The sequence below is a fragment of the Poecilia latipinna genome, unplaced genomic scaffold (genome assembly GCF_001443285.1).
Source record: "Poecilia latipinna isolate Pla-1442-1.1 unplaced genomic scaffold, P_latipinna-1.0 Scaffold118, whole genome shotgun sequence".
Lineage (NCBI taxonomy): Eukaryota > Metazoa > Chordata > Actinopteri > Cyprinodontiformes > Poeciliidae > Poecilia > Poecilia latipinna.
In genome coordinates, this window is record NW_015112734.1 from 294062 (window position 1) to 314421 (window position 20360).

Below are 20360 nucleotides of genomic sequence, written 5' to 3' on the forward strand. Positions count from 1 at the left end.
GCCTTGTTGCTGTTTGTGTCCTGAAAAAGGCCTTACTAATTCTCCGTGGGTCAGATTTGAGAAGTATTATTGATGCTGTCCGTACAGACGTGTGGCTACCTCACAAATACTGTTTTGGTTTTAATCTCAGTATGTGCTCAATTGTGCACCTACGTCGTTGCTCTGTCACATGTTGACGGTTCTCTGAAAGGTTTTCTTTGTGTTATTATGCACTGTTGCAGTCTTTAATCTCAATTTGTAAAAGAAAGGCTTTGAAATAAAGAAATTAAATGATAACATTAAATATCTTTCTGTTTCATTTTCTTACAACTCAGCAGTGATGCAGAATAAAAGCACTGATATTTATTTTAAGAATACATCTTGGAGAGTTTCTGAACATCAGCTTTCAAGTATTGGCACAGATTGAACCGATTTCTGGGCTTTTTGCCATTCAAACACAAATATACTTTGGGATAAACCAGGAAACAGGAAAGATTTGCAATAGCAGTCCATCTTGCCAGTAATCTGATGCCTCTGACTGAAGACTGGCGTTGTATGGCGACCGCATGACTCATGACATTCCAACAAGTCAATATTTGGACAGCAGAGACAATACTCTACAGTAGCATTTCCTGAATGACACCATCAGTTGTTGTTAGCAGTCACTGCTAATCCACCTCATTTGCTTTTTCTTTTCCTTATGTCTCTGTCTGGTGAAGAAATGTTGAAGTTGGGGATATGATCGATGGAAGAAATGGTTTGAACTTCATCCTTTTCTCTCTGGTCCATCAGCAAAGTCTCTTTTTCAAGTCCTCTGGTAAATCAGGTGTTATTTGAGCTTTAGAGATGCTAATCAGCTGCTCCCAGTTGTAAAAACACATTTGTTGCCACGGTTACACATTATAACTGTCAGAAAGTAAAATGGTTAAGGCAAAAATGATTCCATCTGCATCCAAATGTGTACTGCCATCTGAACAAAAGTTTATAAAAGCAATAAATCAAAATTAACGTAACAGAGCTACGGAACATGGTGTCACCACAAACCCAATTCTAGAAAATTAAATAAAAGAAGAAACATTTCTAAAAAATCACAGAGTGAACACTCTTTTTCAATAATCTGTCTGTGTTGTTCTCCCAATCCCCCCCCACCTCCCTTGGTTACGTCACACGTTGCGCGGCGCAGGGAAGTTCGTCACCGCCGCTGGGCTGTTGGTCCCGCTGAAGCTATCGAGGTTCTGATCGTTTCCATTTTTGTTTGGGTTCAAATTCGGACTCTTGGCGACGCTTTCTGAAAGATAAATCAACAAATAAACACTGCGCACTGTTTAGTTGTCTGTTACGAGCACCGGAAACAGCAGAGTAAAGCGAAAGTTAAGGGACGAAAATGAGTGTGGAGGCGTACGGGCCGAGCTCCCAGACCCTCACCTTCCTGGACACCGAAGAAGCGGAGCTGCTCGGAGCGGACACCCAGGGCTCCGAGTACGACTTCACTGACTTCACTCTTCCGAGCCAGACGCAAACACAAGGCCAGACCCAGAGCCAGTTGGACGGACAGGTTCGAGGCTTTCATTTTCAGCAGAAGGCGCGGTGCTGACGTTAGCTTGCCGCTGCTAGCCCGCTATTATTAAAACTACTAGCCTCCTTAGCTTAGCTTAAGCTAACGTTTGCTAAGACCGTTAAGTACACTCTTAAAGTTGCTCCAGTTGTCTCACATCCTTATTTCTGATAGCTAAATCAAAACAGAGTCACGGAAATGTCTCCAGTTGTTTGGGATGACAGTAGTTTCACCGTTGACAATCTGTCAACGTGTCCACATCCTCACTGTGCGCCTTCCTCAGCCGTTAGCTGGTCTGTTAGCACCGAGTTTGTCTCATAATGGTCGTCTCTACCACATGTTAGAGGCTAAAATACTATTCTCAAGCAGAAGAACAGCTTCTCTGCAGAAAGTTTACTGAATTATAAGTAAACATGTTAGGTGAAGCTCGTGTTGGGGTGAAAGTATAGTTAGCCGTAATGGCGCTTATGGAAAAAACGCATGTGGAAGGTGAAAATCACAGATAAAATGGACCAGTAATTTATTCCCTACGCATTCGACAGATCAATGGTCCTGATGAGGGTCTTCACAATGGAGGAATGGATGATTCTGTGGCCAAAACCAGCCAGTTGTTGGGCGAGCTCAACTTTGAGGAGGATGAAGAAGACACCTACTACACCAAAGATCTTCCAATACACGCATGCAGGTACCGTGAGATTAACCAGAACATGCTGGGGTGTTCTACTGCTCTGTTTTTCTCCATATTATTCCTCTAACACTGTGTCACCTAAACCCCAGACACATTTTATCATTCTAACTATGTTAAAGTAGCACCTTTCAGATGAACCTTCTGGTCTTTGATCATCCATCTGTTATTTTTGGTTATTTTGGGGTCAGGTTGTGGGCACTCAGCCCAGCTCCTCCAGGGGAATCCCCAGGCATTCCCAGATTAGAAACATAATCTCTCCAGCTTGTCCTGTTTTTTTCCTCTGGCGTCCATTGTCTGTGTACATATATTTTTAGTAGAATAACATGTTGAGTGATGCAGAGCTTTTCTTGTATTTAAGATATATCTGTGCAGCCTTAGTGGTGATGGAGACACAGGGGAATCCCTGAAGCACTTTAGATATGTGGCTCAAAATACTCATCTGGGAGTCTTTCCAGTTATTTGGAAATATAAACAAAAGCATCAGCTGATCAGAGGTGTTCTTTGTTGCATCTTGGTGTCACTGGATTCATTCTTCCAGCTTCTTTTAAGCAGTTTAAATGAAAATTGTCTTATATGACCTCTATGAATAGGGAGTATAAATAAGGCTAAAGTTTTGTAGGTTTTGGCTTTAAATTGTGCTGCAATGTAAGGAAATTAAAACTGATTCACAGAGGAAACTAGTCTTCCAAGTTGACTGGATATAGCATGATTTATATGATCTGTGGTCCAACATCACGCTTCTTTGTATAATAGCAAACATTTATGTATTTTATAAATCATTAAAGGTAAATTCTGTGTGTTATTTTTTTAACAATCATATAAATCAGAGCTGTTGTGTAAGCAGTCTGATCCTGGGAAGAAAAATGTATCGTTTCCTTCATTGGTAAATTATTTTTCATGGATGTAGCAGCTCCGCAGCTTCTCACCATCCTGCATTAGTGACATCTGCTTTATTGGAAACTATTTGTAACTTTACTCACTACTTTGTGCAGGTTTGTTTCAGACAAACACTCCTTTGTTTACAGTAATTTTTTCCTCTGTTCTGCATTTCCTGAAAGCACACACTGCTGTGATTTTGACTTGTGAATGACACAGTGCCCCATAATGGGACAATGTTTTCTGTTGAGCAGTGATCAGAGGGAGGCTGCTGTTGACCATTAATATTTTACTAAAGAGGGAAATCAGATAAATATATTTTTGTAAAGTTGTTTTGCAGGATCAATCCGTGGTTAGAATTTAAAATAATGTAATATTAAATGATGCAAAATGCTAAATATCTAGATTTCTGGGATGAAACATGTCTTTGTTTTGCAGCTACTGCGGTATCCATGACCCAGCGTGTGTGGTGTACTGCAACACCAGTAAGAAGTGGTTCTGTAACGGCCGTGGCAACACGTCTGGCAGGTCTGTGGTCTCATCTTCCTCTGATCATCACACCAGGACTGTGGATGAAAACAGTCATATTGTTGGATATGTGTGATGTGATAGTTTCCTGTTGATGCTGTCACATTGAAGCCAATATTACCAAAAGTGTGGTTTATTACTAAATTACTACATTGTGTCATTAAACCAATCTTAAAATGTGTTATGTACACCAATTGTCATGCACCATAGAATACTATCAATAAACATTACAGCTCTGGAAAAAAAATCAGAGAGCACTTAAAATGATCAGTTTCTCTGATTTTACTTTTTATAGGTATATGAATAAAATGAACATTGTTCTTTTATTCTATGAACTACTGACAACATGTCTGTAATTCAAAGCAAAAATTTTGTATTTATCTGCAGAAAATGAGAAATGGTCAAAATAATGAAAAAGATGCAAGTAATGCAGAGAAAAGTTCATATTAATTTAGAAACAATAATACTAATGTTTTAACTCAGGAAGAGTTCAGAATCGATATTTGGTGGAAAAACCAGGAGGTTTCCACTGAGGTTCAGTGCAGTGGGCTCTTCATTTTTACCAGAGCTGTTTATATGTAACTATTTCTGCATCTTTGGTGACTTTGTGTCCTTTGTTTCCCCTCCAGCCACATTGTGAACCACATGGTGAGGGCCAAATGTAAAGAGGTGACTCTGCATAAAGACGGGCCTCTGGGCGAAACGGTGCTGGAGTGCTACAACTGCGGCTGTCGCAACGTCTTCCTGCTGGGCTTCATCCCGGCTAAAGCCGACTCTGTGGTGGTGCTGCTCTGCAGGTAAAGGCAATCAACCAGCGGCTGGTTTATTACTGCTCCTAAACTTTCTGTTACACTTATTACAAACAAGATATGATGAATGTTCTCACTTTGAGGAGAGAAGTCTGTTGTAGCACCTATTTCTTATTTCGTCTACAGTCCAGCGAACAGTTTTGTCTCTGCTGATTTTGTTTAAAAGCAGGGATTCACAGTTCATGTATATTTCTGTTGGGGAAACATTGACAAAATATAAAATGGTTGTTTTAGATTCTCTTCTCTTTCAAATCTGCTCCTAAAACAGGCTTAAAACTTTGCTTAGATGGTTAACCTCAAACAGTCTTATTTATCCACTGGTTGGTTCTCTATGATGGAAAATAATACATTTAATTAAATTTTAATGGAAAAAGAAACTAGGAAGTTAACTGAACTGCGACAACACTGTAGGTTTTGACGTACCTGTGATGTAAGAGCAGAAACACTCTGATCTCTGAAAGAAAACTGTATAATAGTTATATTTACTTTCCCTTAGGGATTAATAAAGTATTTTTTAGTTGCCACATATCAGACAATAAAAAAAAACAGTTTAATTGAACAAAGTTGTATTTATTTTGCTTCAGGCAAGTTAAAAATAAGTTGGAACTGAAACATAGTTTTGGTTTGGGTTCTTTGTTTACACACCTGTTGCAGTGTGACGTGATCAGCCTCGGCTGCCTGATTAAAGAGGCTCTGCTGCAGAATTAAATATGGGTGGGGATATTTAAACACTTGCTGACCTTCGCCCCTTACAAACCAACCAACAGCTGATCTGATGCACTTGTAAACAAGTCCAGCATCTTGCACTTCATCAGGGACAGAAACTAAATCATTCTCAGCAACCTGTCATTCCGGATTGTTATATTTTAGTTTGGCAGTTTGCTGTTTTATTCGTCAATATGCTGAAAATGTGCTTTTACATCCACATATGATTGATTGTGTTCCAGTTTCCATGTTCCAGTTTTCCAGCCACTTTTTGATCTCATTGTGTGTGAGAATCACAGCAACATTGAAATGTCTTTAACATAGAGTATTAAATCAGAAGAGCGCTCGGTCTCCAGTAAATACTCTCCAGTAAAAGTTGCAATTAACTTCTTTTAGTTAATTCTTAATTCTTCTTTTAATTAGCTTTTCCTTATCCGAGTTAGATCACTTTGTGGTGTTTCTAAATACTTCAGCTTTGTTTTAGGGCTGAAACGATTAATCAGATTACTTGATTATTGACATAATTGTCAACTAATGTAGTACTGATTAATTAATTAGAGTATACAGACTGAAAAAGAGGCTGAAACATCAACTTAAGAGCAGAAATTAAGCCAGAAATGTTCAAAATGTGTTTTCTATTTAGCATTGAATATAAAAATCAACTTTATTTGACCCAAAACTCCTCTAGAGGTTTAGTTTTAGCTTCAGCTGGTTCAGATTCACTAATAAAATGTTTACTTTCTTATTTAAAAAAATTATTTGCGTTGTTTATTTGGATCTTCTAATGGATTTCTAATATTATACAAAAAATCTTCAAGTTGTTAAATGAAAAATCTGCCAGATTTTTATTCAATTAATCATCAGAATAGTAGATTTACTCAGGTAATATTTAGCTGCAGCCCTGCTTTGTTTTGCACATATCCTGAAGTTGTTTTCTCTGCGGTACTGAAGGTTCAGGATGTTTTGGTCCATTTAACTTTAAATGCTCTCCAATAACTTTCTGGTTTCCAACCAACAGAGATAATCACATGTTAGCAGTTTCTGAATTGTTCTCCTTTGCATCTCAGAACCTCAGAAAATATATTTTATTCACCTTTGTCTGAGTAAGGAAGTCTGAGAAGTTGATGTAAAAGGTCAAAAAGCCAGAAAGTTTTCTGACTACTTTGATTTAATTTGTTTCTAAAGACAAAATTACAAATAGATGAGTGAGAATCTGTTCAGTGGGAGCCTTCAGATCACAGTTCAGTTTGTTACATCTGTGTTGGTTCACGATGCAGCTGCAGGCCGAAGCACGGTTTTGTGTTGGCATAACAAGTTATAAAATATCCACTGAATTACAGATCATGTTATTAAATCGTCTTTGTTAAATATTTACTTTCTGATTTCAGGCAGCCGTGCGCGAGCCAGAGCAGCTTGAAAGACATCAACTGGGACAGCTCCCAGTGGCAGCCGCTGATCCAGGACCGCTGCTTCCTGTCCTGGTTGGTGAAGATCCCGTCGGAGCAGGAGCAGCTCCGCGCCCGGCAGATCACCGCCCAGCAGATCAACAAGCTGGAGGAGCTCTGGAAGGTAGCAGCGCCGCTTTACGAGGCGGTTAGAGCGGGAGACGCTGTCTGCTGCTTACCGTTACGGTCTGACTGTGGTTTTTTATTTTAAGGACAATCCTGGTGCTACTTTGGAAGACCTGGAGAAACCCGGAGTGGATGAAGAACCCCAGCATGTGCTGCTGCGCTACGAAGACGCCTACCAGTACCAGAACATCTTCGGCCCTTTGGTCAAACTGGAGGCCGACTACGACAAAAAGCTAAAAGAGTCTCAGGTACAAAATACACGAGGAGAAGAGTTTGAATCATAAAAGATGAAGAAATGAAGAAATGGGATTTTTGCTTCTTATCTCAAACATTACCGCACAGAGTTTTTTCTTCCAGGTTATTTTTGACATTTTGTGGAGTTAATGAAACCTCCCAAGCGTTTCTGCATTTCTGTCATTTACTGAAACTTTAAACATTCCCTCGATAAGCTCCAAATGACAATGAGTCAAATACTGACAATTCAGTTTCTGTTTCAATTCAGTCTCTTGTTTTTAATTCTGTAGAAGCAAATTGTATGATTTGTGATTCACTTTGTTGTTTGAGTTTAGTATAAGGTTAAGGACGTACTGTTATCCAAAAAATGGGATAATTCTGAAAAGTCCAGCACATTTTTTTTCTTTTATGATTTTTCTTTACATTTACTCTCCAACAGTTCCCTAAAAACCCAGATCTGCTGCTTGGAATCATTTTATCACAGAAACGACCTACATATGACAAACTTAGCATTTAATAAAGCTGCGTTTGTTTCTCTTTTTTTTTGGCTGTTTTGTAATTTCTGAGTAGAATGAAAAATAATAATAAACAGGAAAATATTAACTTTACTGAAACAAACTACTATAGGCCTTATTATTTAGATTATCACCACTACTATACATGGAAAATAACAATGTACAGTGTGGAATATTTACAAAAATTACTTTAAATGAGAAACATCTTATTAGAGTATTTAATGTAAAGTAATGTGTTTCTAAGCAGACCACTGATCCTCAATGACTAAAGGTAAAACTGCGGAGTTGTTTTTAGTAAATGCAGAAACTCCCTCCCTCGTTTCTCCACGGCGTTCAGACGACTTTATGTTGAGTCCTGATAAAACCGGGTCGGTTCTGATCACCGCCAGGCTCAAACGCCTCCATCGTATTCAGAAGATAAACTTACTGTTGATTTGATCCGAGGAGTTTTTGATTGTAAAAGTAGCAGGGGAAAAAAATCTCAATGACTGAATTTCCTTCCCCTGCAATTCAAAACAGCAGCCATGGTTGCCATAGCAACGTTTGTCACCGTAAAAAAGAGGGAAATGAATGGGGAAAACTCAGAATAGTTTTTATTTTTAACCACCTGTGGCTTTACTGAGTCGTCTTCTGCAGATGTTCAGTTGTTGTTTGTTTTCTTTTCCAGACTCAAGACAATATAACCGTCAGGTGGGACCTGGGGTTAAACAAAAAGCGGATTGCATATTTCACACTTCCCAAGACGGATTCAGGTGGTAATGCTTTTAACGTTGTTTCCTCCCGTGGTTCTGTGGTGTCGCTGTAGCTCCCTCCAAACTCCCCTCAGTCATCAGACTTGCATGCAGCCTCCCTCCTTCCTACATTTTTTTGGTGGCATCCCTACATTTTCATTTTTTATTTTTTATTTTTTTCACCAGTTTGTTGTCATGAGTGATGGGGCGTGATTGATGTTCTTGTTGCTTTTCAGCGTAAACGGGTCAGTAACTTGTTTGTTTTTGGTGAACCCCAGATATGCGGCTGATGCAGGGCGACGAGATCTGCCTGCGCTACAAAGGAGACTTGGCTCCTCTGTGGAAAGGCATCGGTCACGTCATCAAAGTCCCCGACAGTATCCTTCACGTTCCCTGCAGCTTCAGCTGTGCCCGACAAATCAATGCAATGTTTAAAAACGATTAAAAGTGCAGCTGTGTTGTTTTTGTCCTTAATAGCTTGTTTTTAAAGACTATGGGGATGAAATTGCCATTGAGCTGCGCAGCAGTGTCGGAGCGCCTGTGGAAATCCCTCATAACTTCCAAGTGGATTTTGTTTGGAAATCAACTTCCTTTGACAGGTTTGTGACATTTTTAAAGATTTAAATTAGGGGTGCACCGATTTGTCAGCCAGCCGATTTCCTTAATTTTGGGAGATCGGTGATTTTTACATGTGAAGCCGCTCTTATCCACCGGTCTTAAAATCAACCTCTGTGCTTTTCTTTTCTCCTGTTAGAGAGGTTTTACTGACAAACCGTCCGACCAGGTCATGGCTGCACATTTACAATTAACAATAATCACCCCATTGTTGCCAATTCAGCAACTTTATTGATCTATCGAGCAACATTTCAGACAAAAATCTGGTATCGGCCAAAATCGTAATCCGCAAGTTAGGCTTTTTAAAATATCAGCAATCGGTGCAGCCTTAATTTAAATTATAGAAATAAAAATACAGGCAGTCTGGATTTTTATTTGTCTCCGGTTTGCTTCAGTTTTAATATATATTCTTATTTTCTAGAAAGAAGAACTTTCCTTCTGTCTCAGTTCATTTTCCATTATAACCTAACAAATACATGTTTAAATGGCCAGGAGCCTCAGAAAAGTTGTTTAAAAAATAATATAATTTTAAAAATGATTTATAATATTTATTTAGAATTATTTTACAATTATATGTTAGTTTGAGCCGCATTTCAGTGTGAAGTGTGTGTGAATGTGGCTGTAGCGTGAAGCAGCTTGATATATAAATGGAGTTGTTAATAGATTGTTGTTAATTAGGAGATAATTGGTGTTTGGTGAAGATCGAGGGCCTTGTTTATTGAAAACTTTAGATTTGGTCCAGAGATGATTGGAAAACAAGTTTCATCTGCGATTCATTAAACCGTGGATCTTCTGGCCAATCCTCGTCTACCAATCAGGTGGCAGGAATTATGATTTATATTTAATAATTGTAATGATTTGTAGCTTCAGTCCCTTTAACACAGAATTGATGAGAAAGATTTATGAAAAATAATATTTTGTTTGTTGGCAACAATATTGATTGACTGAGCGAAAATAAACGCAGAAGCCTAAATGCATCAGAAGTTTAAAATGTTGTGTGTTGTTTTAAAAGCACTTGTTAGGGAGAAAAGGTATTTAATGATCGCATACAGGGCTGCATGATTTTAAAAAATATTGCAGTGACGTCATCAGGTGTGATATTCCACTTTTCTTCTTTCCTCCGCCTCTAATCTGACTCCGTTTGAGCTTCAGCTTTTTTGGTACTTCCTCACATCCGTCCCAAAGTCTGGAAAACGGCAGTATGGGGAACATTTGCTCAGATTTCCATTCATTATTGTGATTCTAGATTTAGGAAATTAAATCAACTTAAAAGTCATAAACATTGGTTGAATCTGGTGATTATTTCAACTTTGTCTTAATTTAAATATCATTATAGTTTCCAGTTCAACGGCAGTCTTCCTTAAAAGTCCTTATTTTAATGCAGTTTTAAAATATTTTCTGATCCAGAAGCTAAAAGTTGCACATTTGGACTTTGACTCGTTCTTCCTGTTTGTGTTTTTGCTCAGGATGCAGAGCGCCCTGAAAACGTTTGCCGTCGATGAAACCTCCGTGTCCGGTTACATTTACCACAAACTTCTGGGTCACGAGGTTGAAGACGTCACCATCAAGTGCCAGCTGCCGAAGCGCTTCACCGCTCCGGGCCTGCCGGACCTGAACCACTCACAGGTCAGAGCCAAACTCTGATTACCCTCCATTATGTGCATCCAATGTTGTAGTTTTCCCATTTATTTGTTTATTTGTATTAAAAACTCCACCCTTTGTCCAGGTTTACGCTGTGAAGACAGTGCTGCAGCGGCCGCTCAGTCTCATCCAGGGGCCGCCCGGCACCGGCAAGACCGTCACCTCCGCCACGATCGTGTACCACCTGTCCCGGCAGGGGAATGGGTAAGACGCATCGTCCTTAAATTTAGACGATCTCCAGGTGCCACGACTCCCTAAAGCAGCTTTACCGTTTCTGTGTTTGGTCCTGCAGACCAGTCCTGGTGTGCGCTCCCAGCAACATCGCCGTGGATCAGCTGACGGAGAAGATCGACAAGACCGGCCTGAAGGTCGTCAGGCTGTGCGCCAAGAGCCGGGAGGCCATCGAGTCTCCGGTCTCTTTCCTGGCGCTCCACAACCAGATCAGCAACATGGACAGGTCAGCGGAGAAGAAGGAACGTCAAACGCCTGAACGTGTTTTAACAGTTGTTGTTAAGTCAGTTGATCAATCACATTCAATCAAACTTTATTTATAAGGCATTTCAAGGTGCTTTACATCATAAAAACACTAAAACATGAAGTCTTAGAACGTCTTAGAGTGCCGTCTTTACACATCAGATTGTTGATGATGTTTCTAAAGCAACTTCAACCAGGTGGGTTTTTAGTCTAGATCTAAAGACGCTCAGTGTTTCAGCTGTTTTGCAGTTTTCTGGAAGTTTATTCCGGATTGGTGGTGCATAGAAGCTGAATGGTGTTTGGTTCTGGTTAAGTTATAAAATGGTAACAATCACCTGGGCTGAAACGATTAATTAATAGTTGACTGGACTGAACAGACTCAAAGAAATAAATGTCATTTGGTGATAAAAGCAACATATTCAAAGCAGTAATTAAATGTTATAAAAACATTTTTCTTTCACGATAACACTTTTGTCTGTAAATATGCTTTAGCCAAAAGTGGCATTTTTAGCTTCTTTTTATGCCATAAAATAATTGTTAGCTGCAGCCCGTCAGTCACCATCGCTGCCAGTCTTTGCTCATGTCTTCATATTCTTGTGGTTGATCTAAACTTTCCTATGGACTCAAACTTTTGGGACCCATCATGTTAGATTATGAAAAAAAAAACTGAAAAAGAAACTAAAAACATAAAATCAAAACCAATAATTAGATTTTAAATTTGTTCAGTTGAATGTTTCTGATATTTGTGATTGCTACGGATGTAAATGTTGTTGGTTCAAGCGTTGAACTGTGGGTGAGTTTCAGCGTCTGCTCTCGGTCTCTGCAGCATGCCGGAGCTCCAGAAGCTGCAGCAGCTGAAGGATGAGACCGGAGAGCTGTCGTCCGCTGACGAGAAGCGTTACCGGGCCCTGAAGCGCACCGCCGAGAGGGAGCTGCTCATGGTGAGAGCTCAGGGTTCTCTGAAAACATCCATAAAACCGTGACGCACTGTGAAATAAACTCTGTTTTGTTCATGGTGTCTGCAACCGTGAAAAGTAAATAGTAAGTTGGCCTCATGTGGCACAACGATTTAATTTAATATGTCGCTGTTTTTCTGTTGGGACCGTTGTGTCAGGAAAAAGTTTGAGTCGTGCGCAGACATCTTGATTGTGTTTTCGATCCGATTCTGGCTACCGCTAGCTAGCTGCTAATCTACACTTGCTAGCTTCCTGATTTCCTTCTGTCATGAGTTGGTAGGAATTTAATTTGGCTGGTTAACTGATGTTTTTGCTGTTGGTTCATTTCTGTTGCCAACCCATGTGAGGCTTAGAGCTATGTGGAGTGCAAGAAGCATTGACATGAGTTTCAGTTTTTCTTAAACTTGATTGTAATACAGCGGGATCCCCTGAGCATCCCCTGTATATTTAGTTTATAAGTTTTAAGTCCTTAAATTTCATTCAAGGTGGCATTAAAAAGGTCTGAAACAAGACCTTTTATGGAAAATTCACCTTTGTGCATTTTTTTGTACTTCCATTTGGGTTTCTACTGTTTTTATAAACAGCCCAAGCGTTTAAATAAATCCCACCCAGATTTGCTTTTGGAAATAAGCAAATGTTTCTTGGTGAAACGTGCCGTTTCAATAACGTCCAGAATGTGGCATCACAAATCAGCAGGCACTGCCCCGTCACCTAGCAACCCAAGCAGAGCTCCAGCATATTTGGTCAGCTCTCTCTAAATGCTGTATAATGGCTGCTGGAAAAGAGAAGTGTTTAGTTGTTGAGTTATCATTCAGAAAACACTTGCTGCATTCTTCTTGGTTGTGCAAGAGGCTCTACTTCTGTTTTTCAAAGATGCACGGTTGTATAATCGCGCATCTGTTTGCAGCCATTTTTTTCGTTGCAGCCATTGTAAACGTTGTAATTTGGGCTGCAGCCCACAGCAGATTATTTTGACTTAAAATGAAGCTCATTTTAGAAGGAGCTCAAAATAGGCAGAAAATATAATCAGTGAAAAATGATTTTGTGCAAAAAAAAGGGAAAATGACGGAACATGTTTAGTTCAGCCTACAGATGTAACCTAACCTGTTCAAGGAACAATAGCCGTTAATTTGGCTTGTTGAACATGGTGTTGATGCCGTGCAGACAGAAGGAATCAATCTTCTGTCTCCTCTTTGTTGTGCAGAACGCTGACGTGATTTGCTGCACCTGCGTCGGAGCCGGAGATCCCCGTCTGGCCAAGATGCAGTTCCGGTCCATCCTGATCGACGAGAGCACCCAGGCCACCGAGCCGGAGTGCATGGTCCCGGTGGTGCTGGGAGCAAAGCAGGTACAGGCAGGCACCAAAACGATCACCTCCATGCTAAACGCTGCTTCATGACAGGAACGACTCCAGTCCAGCTCATCTGAGTGTTACATCAGTCTGACGGATTCTTTAAATTGAATTTCAATTCAGTGTTTGATATTCAAACAGGAATTATTTACAGTTTGATCTTTTCATACACCTGATGGAAAAAGACATTTTCTTTCACCATCTGAAGTTAAATCAGACCTAACCTCTCTTGTTTTTAGGTAAATTAAGATTACCAAAATTATCTAAAATATATTTGCTGAATGCTAGAAAACTTGGTTGGCAAACACTTTTTTAGAGATTTTCTTTGTGGTTTAGCATTTAATTTGATCAGCAATGTAATTTAAACATTGAAACAATTAGTATTGTTCTTAATTTGTCAATATGCTTATTAATCTGTGTAATTGAGTTAAATGTTGGTCTTTATACGTCTACTACGTCAGTGAAATTGGGGGATTTTTGTTAAATTAGCGTTTTATTCTCGGACCGTCGGCTGCATACAGAGTGAGAGAGACATTTCCAAACATAACGTTTTGTTATATTTTAGTTTGTATTGTCTGTAAAATACCATCAGAGGACATTAATAGGCAGGAATAAGTTATATCAGATAATCATGAGTTTTAGTTGATTAGTATTGTTTTTATTTTAAAAGTTGGAAAACTTACCCTGAAGATGTTTTGAAGGTGTTGGACCTTCGCTGTGGGAAACGTATATAAACCCGTTTCGGTTGTGAAGTTCTGCCCCACTCGCCTGTTTGCAGCTGATTCTGGTGGGCGACCACTGCCAGCTGGGTCCGGTGGTGATGTGTAAGAAAGCGGCGAAGGCGGGTTTGTCTCAGTCCCTGTTCGAGCGACTGGTGGTGCTGGGAATCCGGCCGATCCGCCTGCAGGTCCAGTACCGCATGCACCCGGCTCTCAGTGCCTTCCCGTCCAACATCTTCTACGAGGGCTCCCTGCAGAACGGCGTCACAGCAGGTGAGCCCAAAACGTCTGGTTTCCTCAGGTCTGGTTCCTCCTGCAGATCGGCAGGTTAAAGAAAACAAATCTCTGCTTCTCCCAGCTGATCGCATCAAGAAAGGCTTCGACTTCCAGTGGCCGCAGCCGGACAAACCCATGTTCTTCTACGTGACTCAGGGTCAGGAGGAAATCGCCAGTTCTGGAACGTCATACCTGAACAGGTATCAACAGCCGTCTTCTTTCATAATTTAATCCAAAGATCAGAAATATTTACGGACACGAATCAAAGTCTGGGCCGCTACCATAAAGAAAAACCAGAGACTGCAATAAGCAGTTAGTTAAAATAAATCAAAGTGAGCTCAGTAATTTCTTTTGATTAATGATTCATATTTTTGAAGAGCAGTTTTAATTACAGAGACATTAAAATCCACTTTACACTGCAAAAACTGAAAATCTTACCAAGTAGTTTTGGTCTAGTTTCCTAGTGCAAAAAAACGAAACAAAACTGACTTAAAAGTAACTTTTCAGCAAAAACAGGAGCTTGATTTAAGTTTAAAAAAATTACTTAATATTGAAGCAGAAAAGCTTCTTATTACTTGGTTTTGTCTTAATTCAAGTGTACTAAATATTTGCAGTACTGCAAAAACATGTACTGGTTTTTATTTCCATTTTATTCTTTCTGGTTGTTATTTTGGATATTTAAAATAACTTCCAGTTCCAGTGTTAATTATTCTTTACTAAATTAAAGTTTATTAGTCTTTGAAGACACCAACTTGCATTATTTGAAAAAACAACAATATTATTGTTTATGGCTGGGATAATTTATCCTCCAGCTTAAGCTCTCACTTCACTCTTTACACCAGAACTACTGAATCCAATCTGTAACCATTTGTTTTTCATATTTAATGAAATGCTGGTGTTTTCCAGGACGGAGGCAGCAAACGTGGAGAAAATCACCACCAGGTTGCTGAAGGCGGGAGCGAAACCGGACCAGATCGGCATCATCACGCCGTACGAGGGCCAGCGCTCCTACCTGGTCCAGTACATGCAGTTCAGCGGCTCCCTGCACACCAAGCTGTACCAGGTCACTAACACCCAACGGTTACAGTTTATTCAAACTACAACAGCTGAGTAATGACCCGGGACGTTATTTGGTCACTTCAACTCTTCACTTGTGTTGTTTCTGGACAGCAAGTGGAAATCGCCAGTGTGGACGCCTTCCAGGGCAGAGAGAAGGACTTCATCATCCTGTCCTGCGTTCGAGCCAACGAGCATCAGGGCATCGGCTTCCTGAACGACCCGCGGCGCCTCAATGTGGCGCTGACCAGAGCAAAGTGAGTCGCCAAGTTACTGTTCAAGTTTCTATAGCAAATATCACAGTACACATGGAATAAGACAAAATTAAGCAACTTTCCAACAAGAAATAGGAGCTTGATTTAAGTCAGTAATTTCTTAATATTGTTGGATAAAGAATGTCGGTGTACCAGTTCCATTCACAGATTATTTTACGTATAGCCAGATATTTTTCTCATGCTAAAAGTGAAATAATTTGCCAGTAGAACTAATACATTTTCATCAATATTAAGGAATTATTGGCTTAAAAGAAACTCCTATACATATAATTTAGTTTCTTATTTCAAGATATTTTGTGTAGAAACTAGACAAGAAATACTTTAAGATGTTGTAGTTTTGCAGAGCGCGACTGAAAACATAAATAAACTGAATTATGATGCCTGTAAACAAAATTACCCTTTAAAAAATTATTAGTAACCAATATGGAAACTATCGTTCCAGTTGATTAAAATATGGATTTATTTTTTTATTTGACAGCGGCCGAATCTCTGATTCATATCTTTGAATATTTTGATCTCTGGATTAAATTATTAATAATCTTGTGTTTATAAATTCAAGATGACCCTTTTATTGTTTTTCATCTAAACCAAGTCGTCCAGTATTAGTTTTAGTTAAAATGTGTTTAAGGTACGGCGTGATCATCGTGGGGAACCCCAAGGCGCTGTCCAAGCAGCCGCTGTGGAACAACCTGCTGAACTACTACAAGGAGCAGAAGGTTCTGGTGGAGGGCCCGCTCAACAACCTCAGAGAGAGCCTCATGCAGTTCAGCAAGCCTCGCAAGCTGGTCAACACCATCAACCCGGTCCGTAACTTATCCACCTGAAGGTTTCCCTCTGGTTTCAGTGAGCTAATGTTGCTGTGAATGTTAGGGGGGACGTTTCATGAGCACCGCCATGTACGACGCCCGCGAGGCGCTCATCCCGGGCTCCGCCTACGACCGCAGCAGCGCCGGTACCTATCTAAAACCACAGGCCGTTTCTGCCGTCGTCTGCGTTTGTCCTGGACTGATGTGCTGAATTCTGTTCCAGCTGGACGTCCGTCCAACATGTACTTCCAAACTCACGATCAGATCGGGATGATCGGAACCGGGCCGGGTCAGATGGCGGCCATGAACATCCCCATACCCTTCAACCTGGTGATGCCCCCGATGCCTCCGCCCAGCTATCTGGGTCAGACCAACGGCCCGGCTGCAGGTACTCGGAGCGTCTTCTCTCTCTGTGCTTAGCTTGGTGTGTGACTTCTCGCTCTTTAAACGAGACACTGGCTGTGTCTTGTTAGCGGCCTGCAGCAGCGTCTGCAGGCCGCTGCAGCTAGAGAGGAAAACATGGAAACTTCTGGAGGATTTTTTCCAGCCTTATGATGATCATTTATTTGGATACTTGGTTTTGTAGATTTTATTTTTTTCTCACCTCTGTGTCTCTTCCTCCGTCTTCAGGCCGCGGTGCCATGAAGGGTAAACCTGGCCGGGGGGGAAGGCAGCGGGTCCGCGGCTCGGCTCACCAGGGCAACGGGCCCAACAGCCAGGCCAGCCAGGACGGGGCTTCCCAGTCCTTCTCCCAGGGGCCGCTGACTCAGGGTTACATCTCCATGAGCCAGCCCTCTCAGATGAGCCAACCTGGCCTCTCCCAGCCAGAGTTGTCCCAGGTAACACACAGATTTAACCATCTACCGGTTATTACACAGAACATCGAAACTTAAGGTTGTTTTATTTTTATTTTTGTGACGTTTGGATAAATTCAGTTGGATTTCTGTTTACAAATTCAATAAAACAAACAGTTTGAGATGCGTAATATATCTATTTATCATTCGTATCTTAACATTCAAGCAAAAACCGTCTTGAAATGCAGTGACTGTTGGCTAATCATTGGATAACCATGAATTAAGGCTTTTTACAATATACTTGGAGATTCTTGTTTAATAAAGAATAATCAAATTAAAGTAACTTTTCAATAAATCGCTGTGGTTCAGATGGAAATAATCCATCTTCTGTCTCCAGTAGCCGTGTGAACTCCTCGTTATCTGGGAAATGTGTTTTCCTCCTCATGCTGACGTTTAGGTTGATTTGCGTGTTTCTGGTGCTTCCTGTCTTCTCCTGCAGGATAGCTACCTGGGCGATGAGTTCAAGTCCCAGATCGACGTGGCTCTGTCCCAGGACTCCACTTACCAGGGTGAACGTGCGTACCAGCATGGCGGGGTGACCGGACTGTCACAGTACTAAAGTGTAAGTAGCTGCAGTTCGCTCACCAACACATTTATTAAATCAGTTAGCCAATCAGTCAGTGAAGGAACAGCTAGAGAAACGGTTGTTATTTTAAATGGATTGAGATGCGACACAAGAAAATTATTGCAAATTCTCAGCTTCCTTTCATAAAATTACCTGGTTTATTTCTCACCATAACAGGCCTGTCATTAATATCTGATAACAGTGTTAAGTTTTCATTACGGTGCTGCCTTAGTATACAAAGGTCTGTAATTAATTTGGAAAATATATGAATAATTAAATATATAAAATGTTTAAAGCTGGAAATGTTGCATCTTTGCACTTAAAGTGGTCGCCTGAGTATTAATGTTTTTATTTTTTATTTAGTTATTAATCAAGACACAAAATCAAAATAAACTTTAAAGCTGCAGAATGTTACGTTGATTAAAAAATGTTTTTTACATATTTGTTAAAACTCACCATGTTGTGGCAACATGACAAAGATAATCTGTGAAAAGATCGATCTCCTCTTGTGCTCCCGACCAAAAACAACCAATCGAACCCAGGAGAAGCGTCTTAGAGCTGTCAATCATCCTCATGTACTCGCCACTCAATGTTCTAATGGCAGAGAAACAGCTTAGTGTTGCAGGAAAACCATTTATCTGCTGCCATCGGTGGCCACACTACCTGCTATCAGAGAGAAATGATTGACAGCGTTAAGACCCGCCTCCGGGCTCTGATTGGTTGTTTCCAGTTAACACTGGGAAAAGACAGAGGAGCTTCATTTGATTTTTTCTTTTTCCCTCCACCGATTATCTGTCTCCTTCCGTACATCATATTTTAAAAATATATTTTTTAATTAAATTTACATTCTGCAGCTTTAAATGCAAACAAAAACCAATCTGAAAAGCGGCTTTCTGTGTTCCAGGTTGCCTGAAGAAGGGAGCTAGGCTTGAGCTGAGCTTAGTTCATCAGCTTTTTAATCTGGGAAATAATAAAAACATAAAATGGATACCTGTTTTCCTCTGCTACATCCGAAGCACCACCAAGTGAAAGCGACGGGATAGCGAAACCAAACCGATGACCAGCGAGAGAATGGGAGGGTAGAAGAAGAAGGAGGAGGAGAGAGCGCTAACAGACGGGCAGCGAGACGGAAAGAGGCCGCGTGAGCGAGCAAGCGAGAGAGAGAGAGAGGCGGGAGGCGACGCCCGCGCTGAGTGAAGGAGGAAAGTCGAGGATCTGGCGGCATCAGGTCGGGCTGCTGAGGGAAACAGACGAGAGATCCGCGGTCTCTCCTGAGAATCCAAGAGGCTCCGCTCCCCCCAACCCAACCCCGGCCGTCCACTCCCGAAGCTTCTGGGAAACGCTCCAGGATCAAAGCCAATCAGTGGAATTTTTAAGAACTCTTAAAATTTGGACAGAAACTGTGTCAGAAACAAAACGACCCTCCCTCCCCCCGACCTCACCTGGAGGCGGGCCGACCGCCAACCTGCCTCAACGTCCCAGAGAATTAAAAACGATTCGGCTCGTCGGGGGAGGACACCCCGCCGGGCCCGGACTCCTCGGCAGCCTCCGCAGGAAGCAGCAGTCGACTCTCCCTCTCAGAGGACGCAGGAACACTCCAGTCTGACGTCGAAATGCCTTCGTTTGCCTCGGGAACCGCCGGCGCCGCCACAGGGTCTCCAGCGAGGCGGCGGCGGACGCGGCGCGCAGACTTCAGGCAGGCATGAGACGCACATCCCGCCGACCGACGTGGTGATCGCCACGGGACAGTTTTTCTTCTCTGAATACCTTTCTTACCACAGAGCACAAAATTGCAACAAAAAAAAAAAATAGTTGGTGAAACTATCAAAACATGACCAGCAATGAATATTTGGCTCGGTGTCATTTGATGTTTCAGCTTCAGGCTTTTTTTTCCTACTGTAATCTCACGACAGCGGGGGTTGGCGTTTCGCTTCATGACCAGATTTATTTTATTTTATTTTTGACTGTACTCTGTGTGCTTAGATTGGCGAATGCTGAAACGCTTAGTGCTGAGGGGATCCTCGGGGGAAGTGGGGTTTTTCCACACCCGATGAACGAATCCCGCTGGAGTTGGGATAAGTGTGGAGGGAAACGACGAGGCAATCGATCCACTGAGAGGTAGAAAAGGAAGGTGGCTGAGGGAGAAACCAGTTCAGAAACTACATGTTTATGAAGAAAAGATGCGGCTGTTTGGCCAAACTACCGTGGAGTTGTAATTGGGGATGAGATTAACCCTGTAATTTAAAAACTTCCTGATCAGCAGGAACGCCGTTAGCTCTGATCAGATGACGGCGGGATGAAATAAAAAGATAAAAATGCTAATCAGTGCCTAAAACCATTCAACCTTCAGATAAAAAGCTGCAGCACAGACATGAATGTAGTTCGGACTTAAACTACCAGCATCTGACGACCCTTTAGAGCAAGATGGCCGCCAGAGAAAGGGGTTGTTGTTGAATCAGCGAGGTTGATGTTGGTCGTGACTAAAAGCCACCTTCCTTCTCTGTGGTAGAGTTTTTTACCTTCAGTGGCATTTTGATTTGTCCAAAGCTGTTCTGCTTGCTTTATGTATTTTATTCCTTTT

The 20360-nt window shown here is 41.2% G+C and overlaps 1 protein-coding gene across 3 annotated transcripts; it reads left to right on the forward strand.

The window, feature by feature from the left end:
- The first annotated feature begins 1265 nt into the window (after positions 1-1265).
- LOC106944920 (UPF1 RNA helicase and ATPase) lies at positions 1266-20081 on the forward strand. Of its 3 annotated transcripts, none has more exons than XM_015028253.1 (24): positions 1266-1534; positions 2077-2219; positions 3537-3626; positions 4256-4423; positions 6529-6709; positions 6798-6959; positions 8128-8215; positions 8470-8568; positions 8682-8790; positions 10273-10432; positions 10533-10651; positions 10740-10904; positions 11748-11862; positions 13082-13225; positions 14007-14220; positions 14306-14423; positions 15130-15286; positions 15394-15536; positions 16183-16357; positions 16425-16506; positions 16584-16748; positions 16991-17199; positions 17654-17776; positions 18684-20081. In XM_015028253.1, exons 1-23 carry the CDS (start codon positions 1364-1366, stop codon positions 17771-17773), a joined length of 3297 nt encoding a protein of 1098 aa, XP_014883739.1. In that variant the 5' UTR covers positions 1266-1363; the 3' UTR covers positions 17774-17776; positions 18684-20081. The 3 variants fall into 3 exon arrangements, with proteins under 3 accessions (XP_014883739.1, XP_014883740.1, XP_014883741.1); XM_015028254.1 differs by having other exon boundaries at positions 1364-1534; positions 18796-20081; XM_015028255.1 differs by having other exon boundaries at positions 1364-1534; positions 8128-8212.
- Positions 20082-20360: the final 279 nt, after the last annotated feature.

Bases quoted from the DNA above. Each gene is read 5' to 3' on its own strand.
- LOC106944920 (XM_015028253.1), top strand. From the start codon at position 1,364: ATGAGTGTGGAGGCGTACGGGCCGAGCTCCCAGACCCTCACCTTCCTG. The intron at 6,710-6,797 runs GTAGCAGCGCCG...TTTTATTTTAAG, and splicing joins AGCTGGAGGAGCTCTGGAAG to GACAATCCTGGTGCTACTTT. The intron at 14,221-14,305 runs GTGAGCCCAAAA...TGCTTCTCCCAG, and splicing joins GCAGAACGGCGTCACAGCAG to CTGATCGCATCAAGAAAGGC.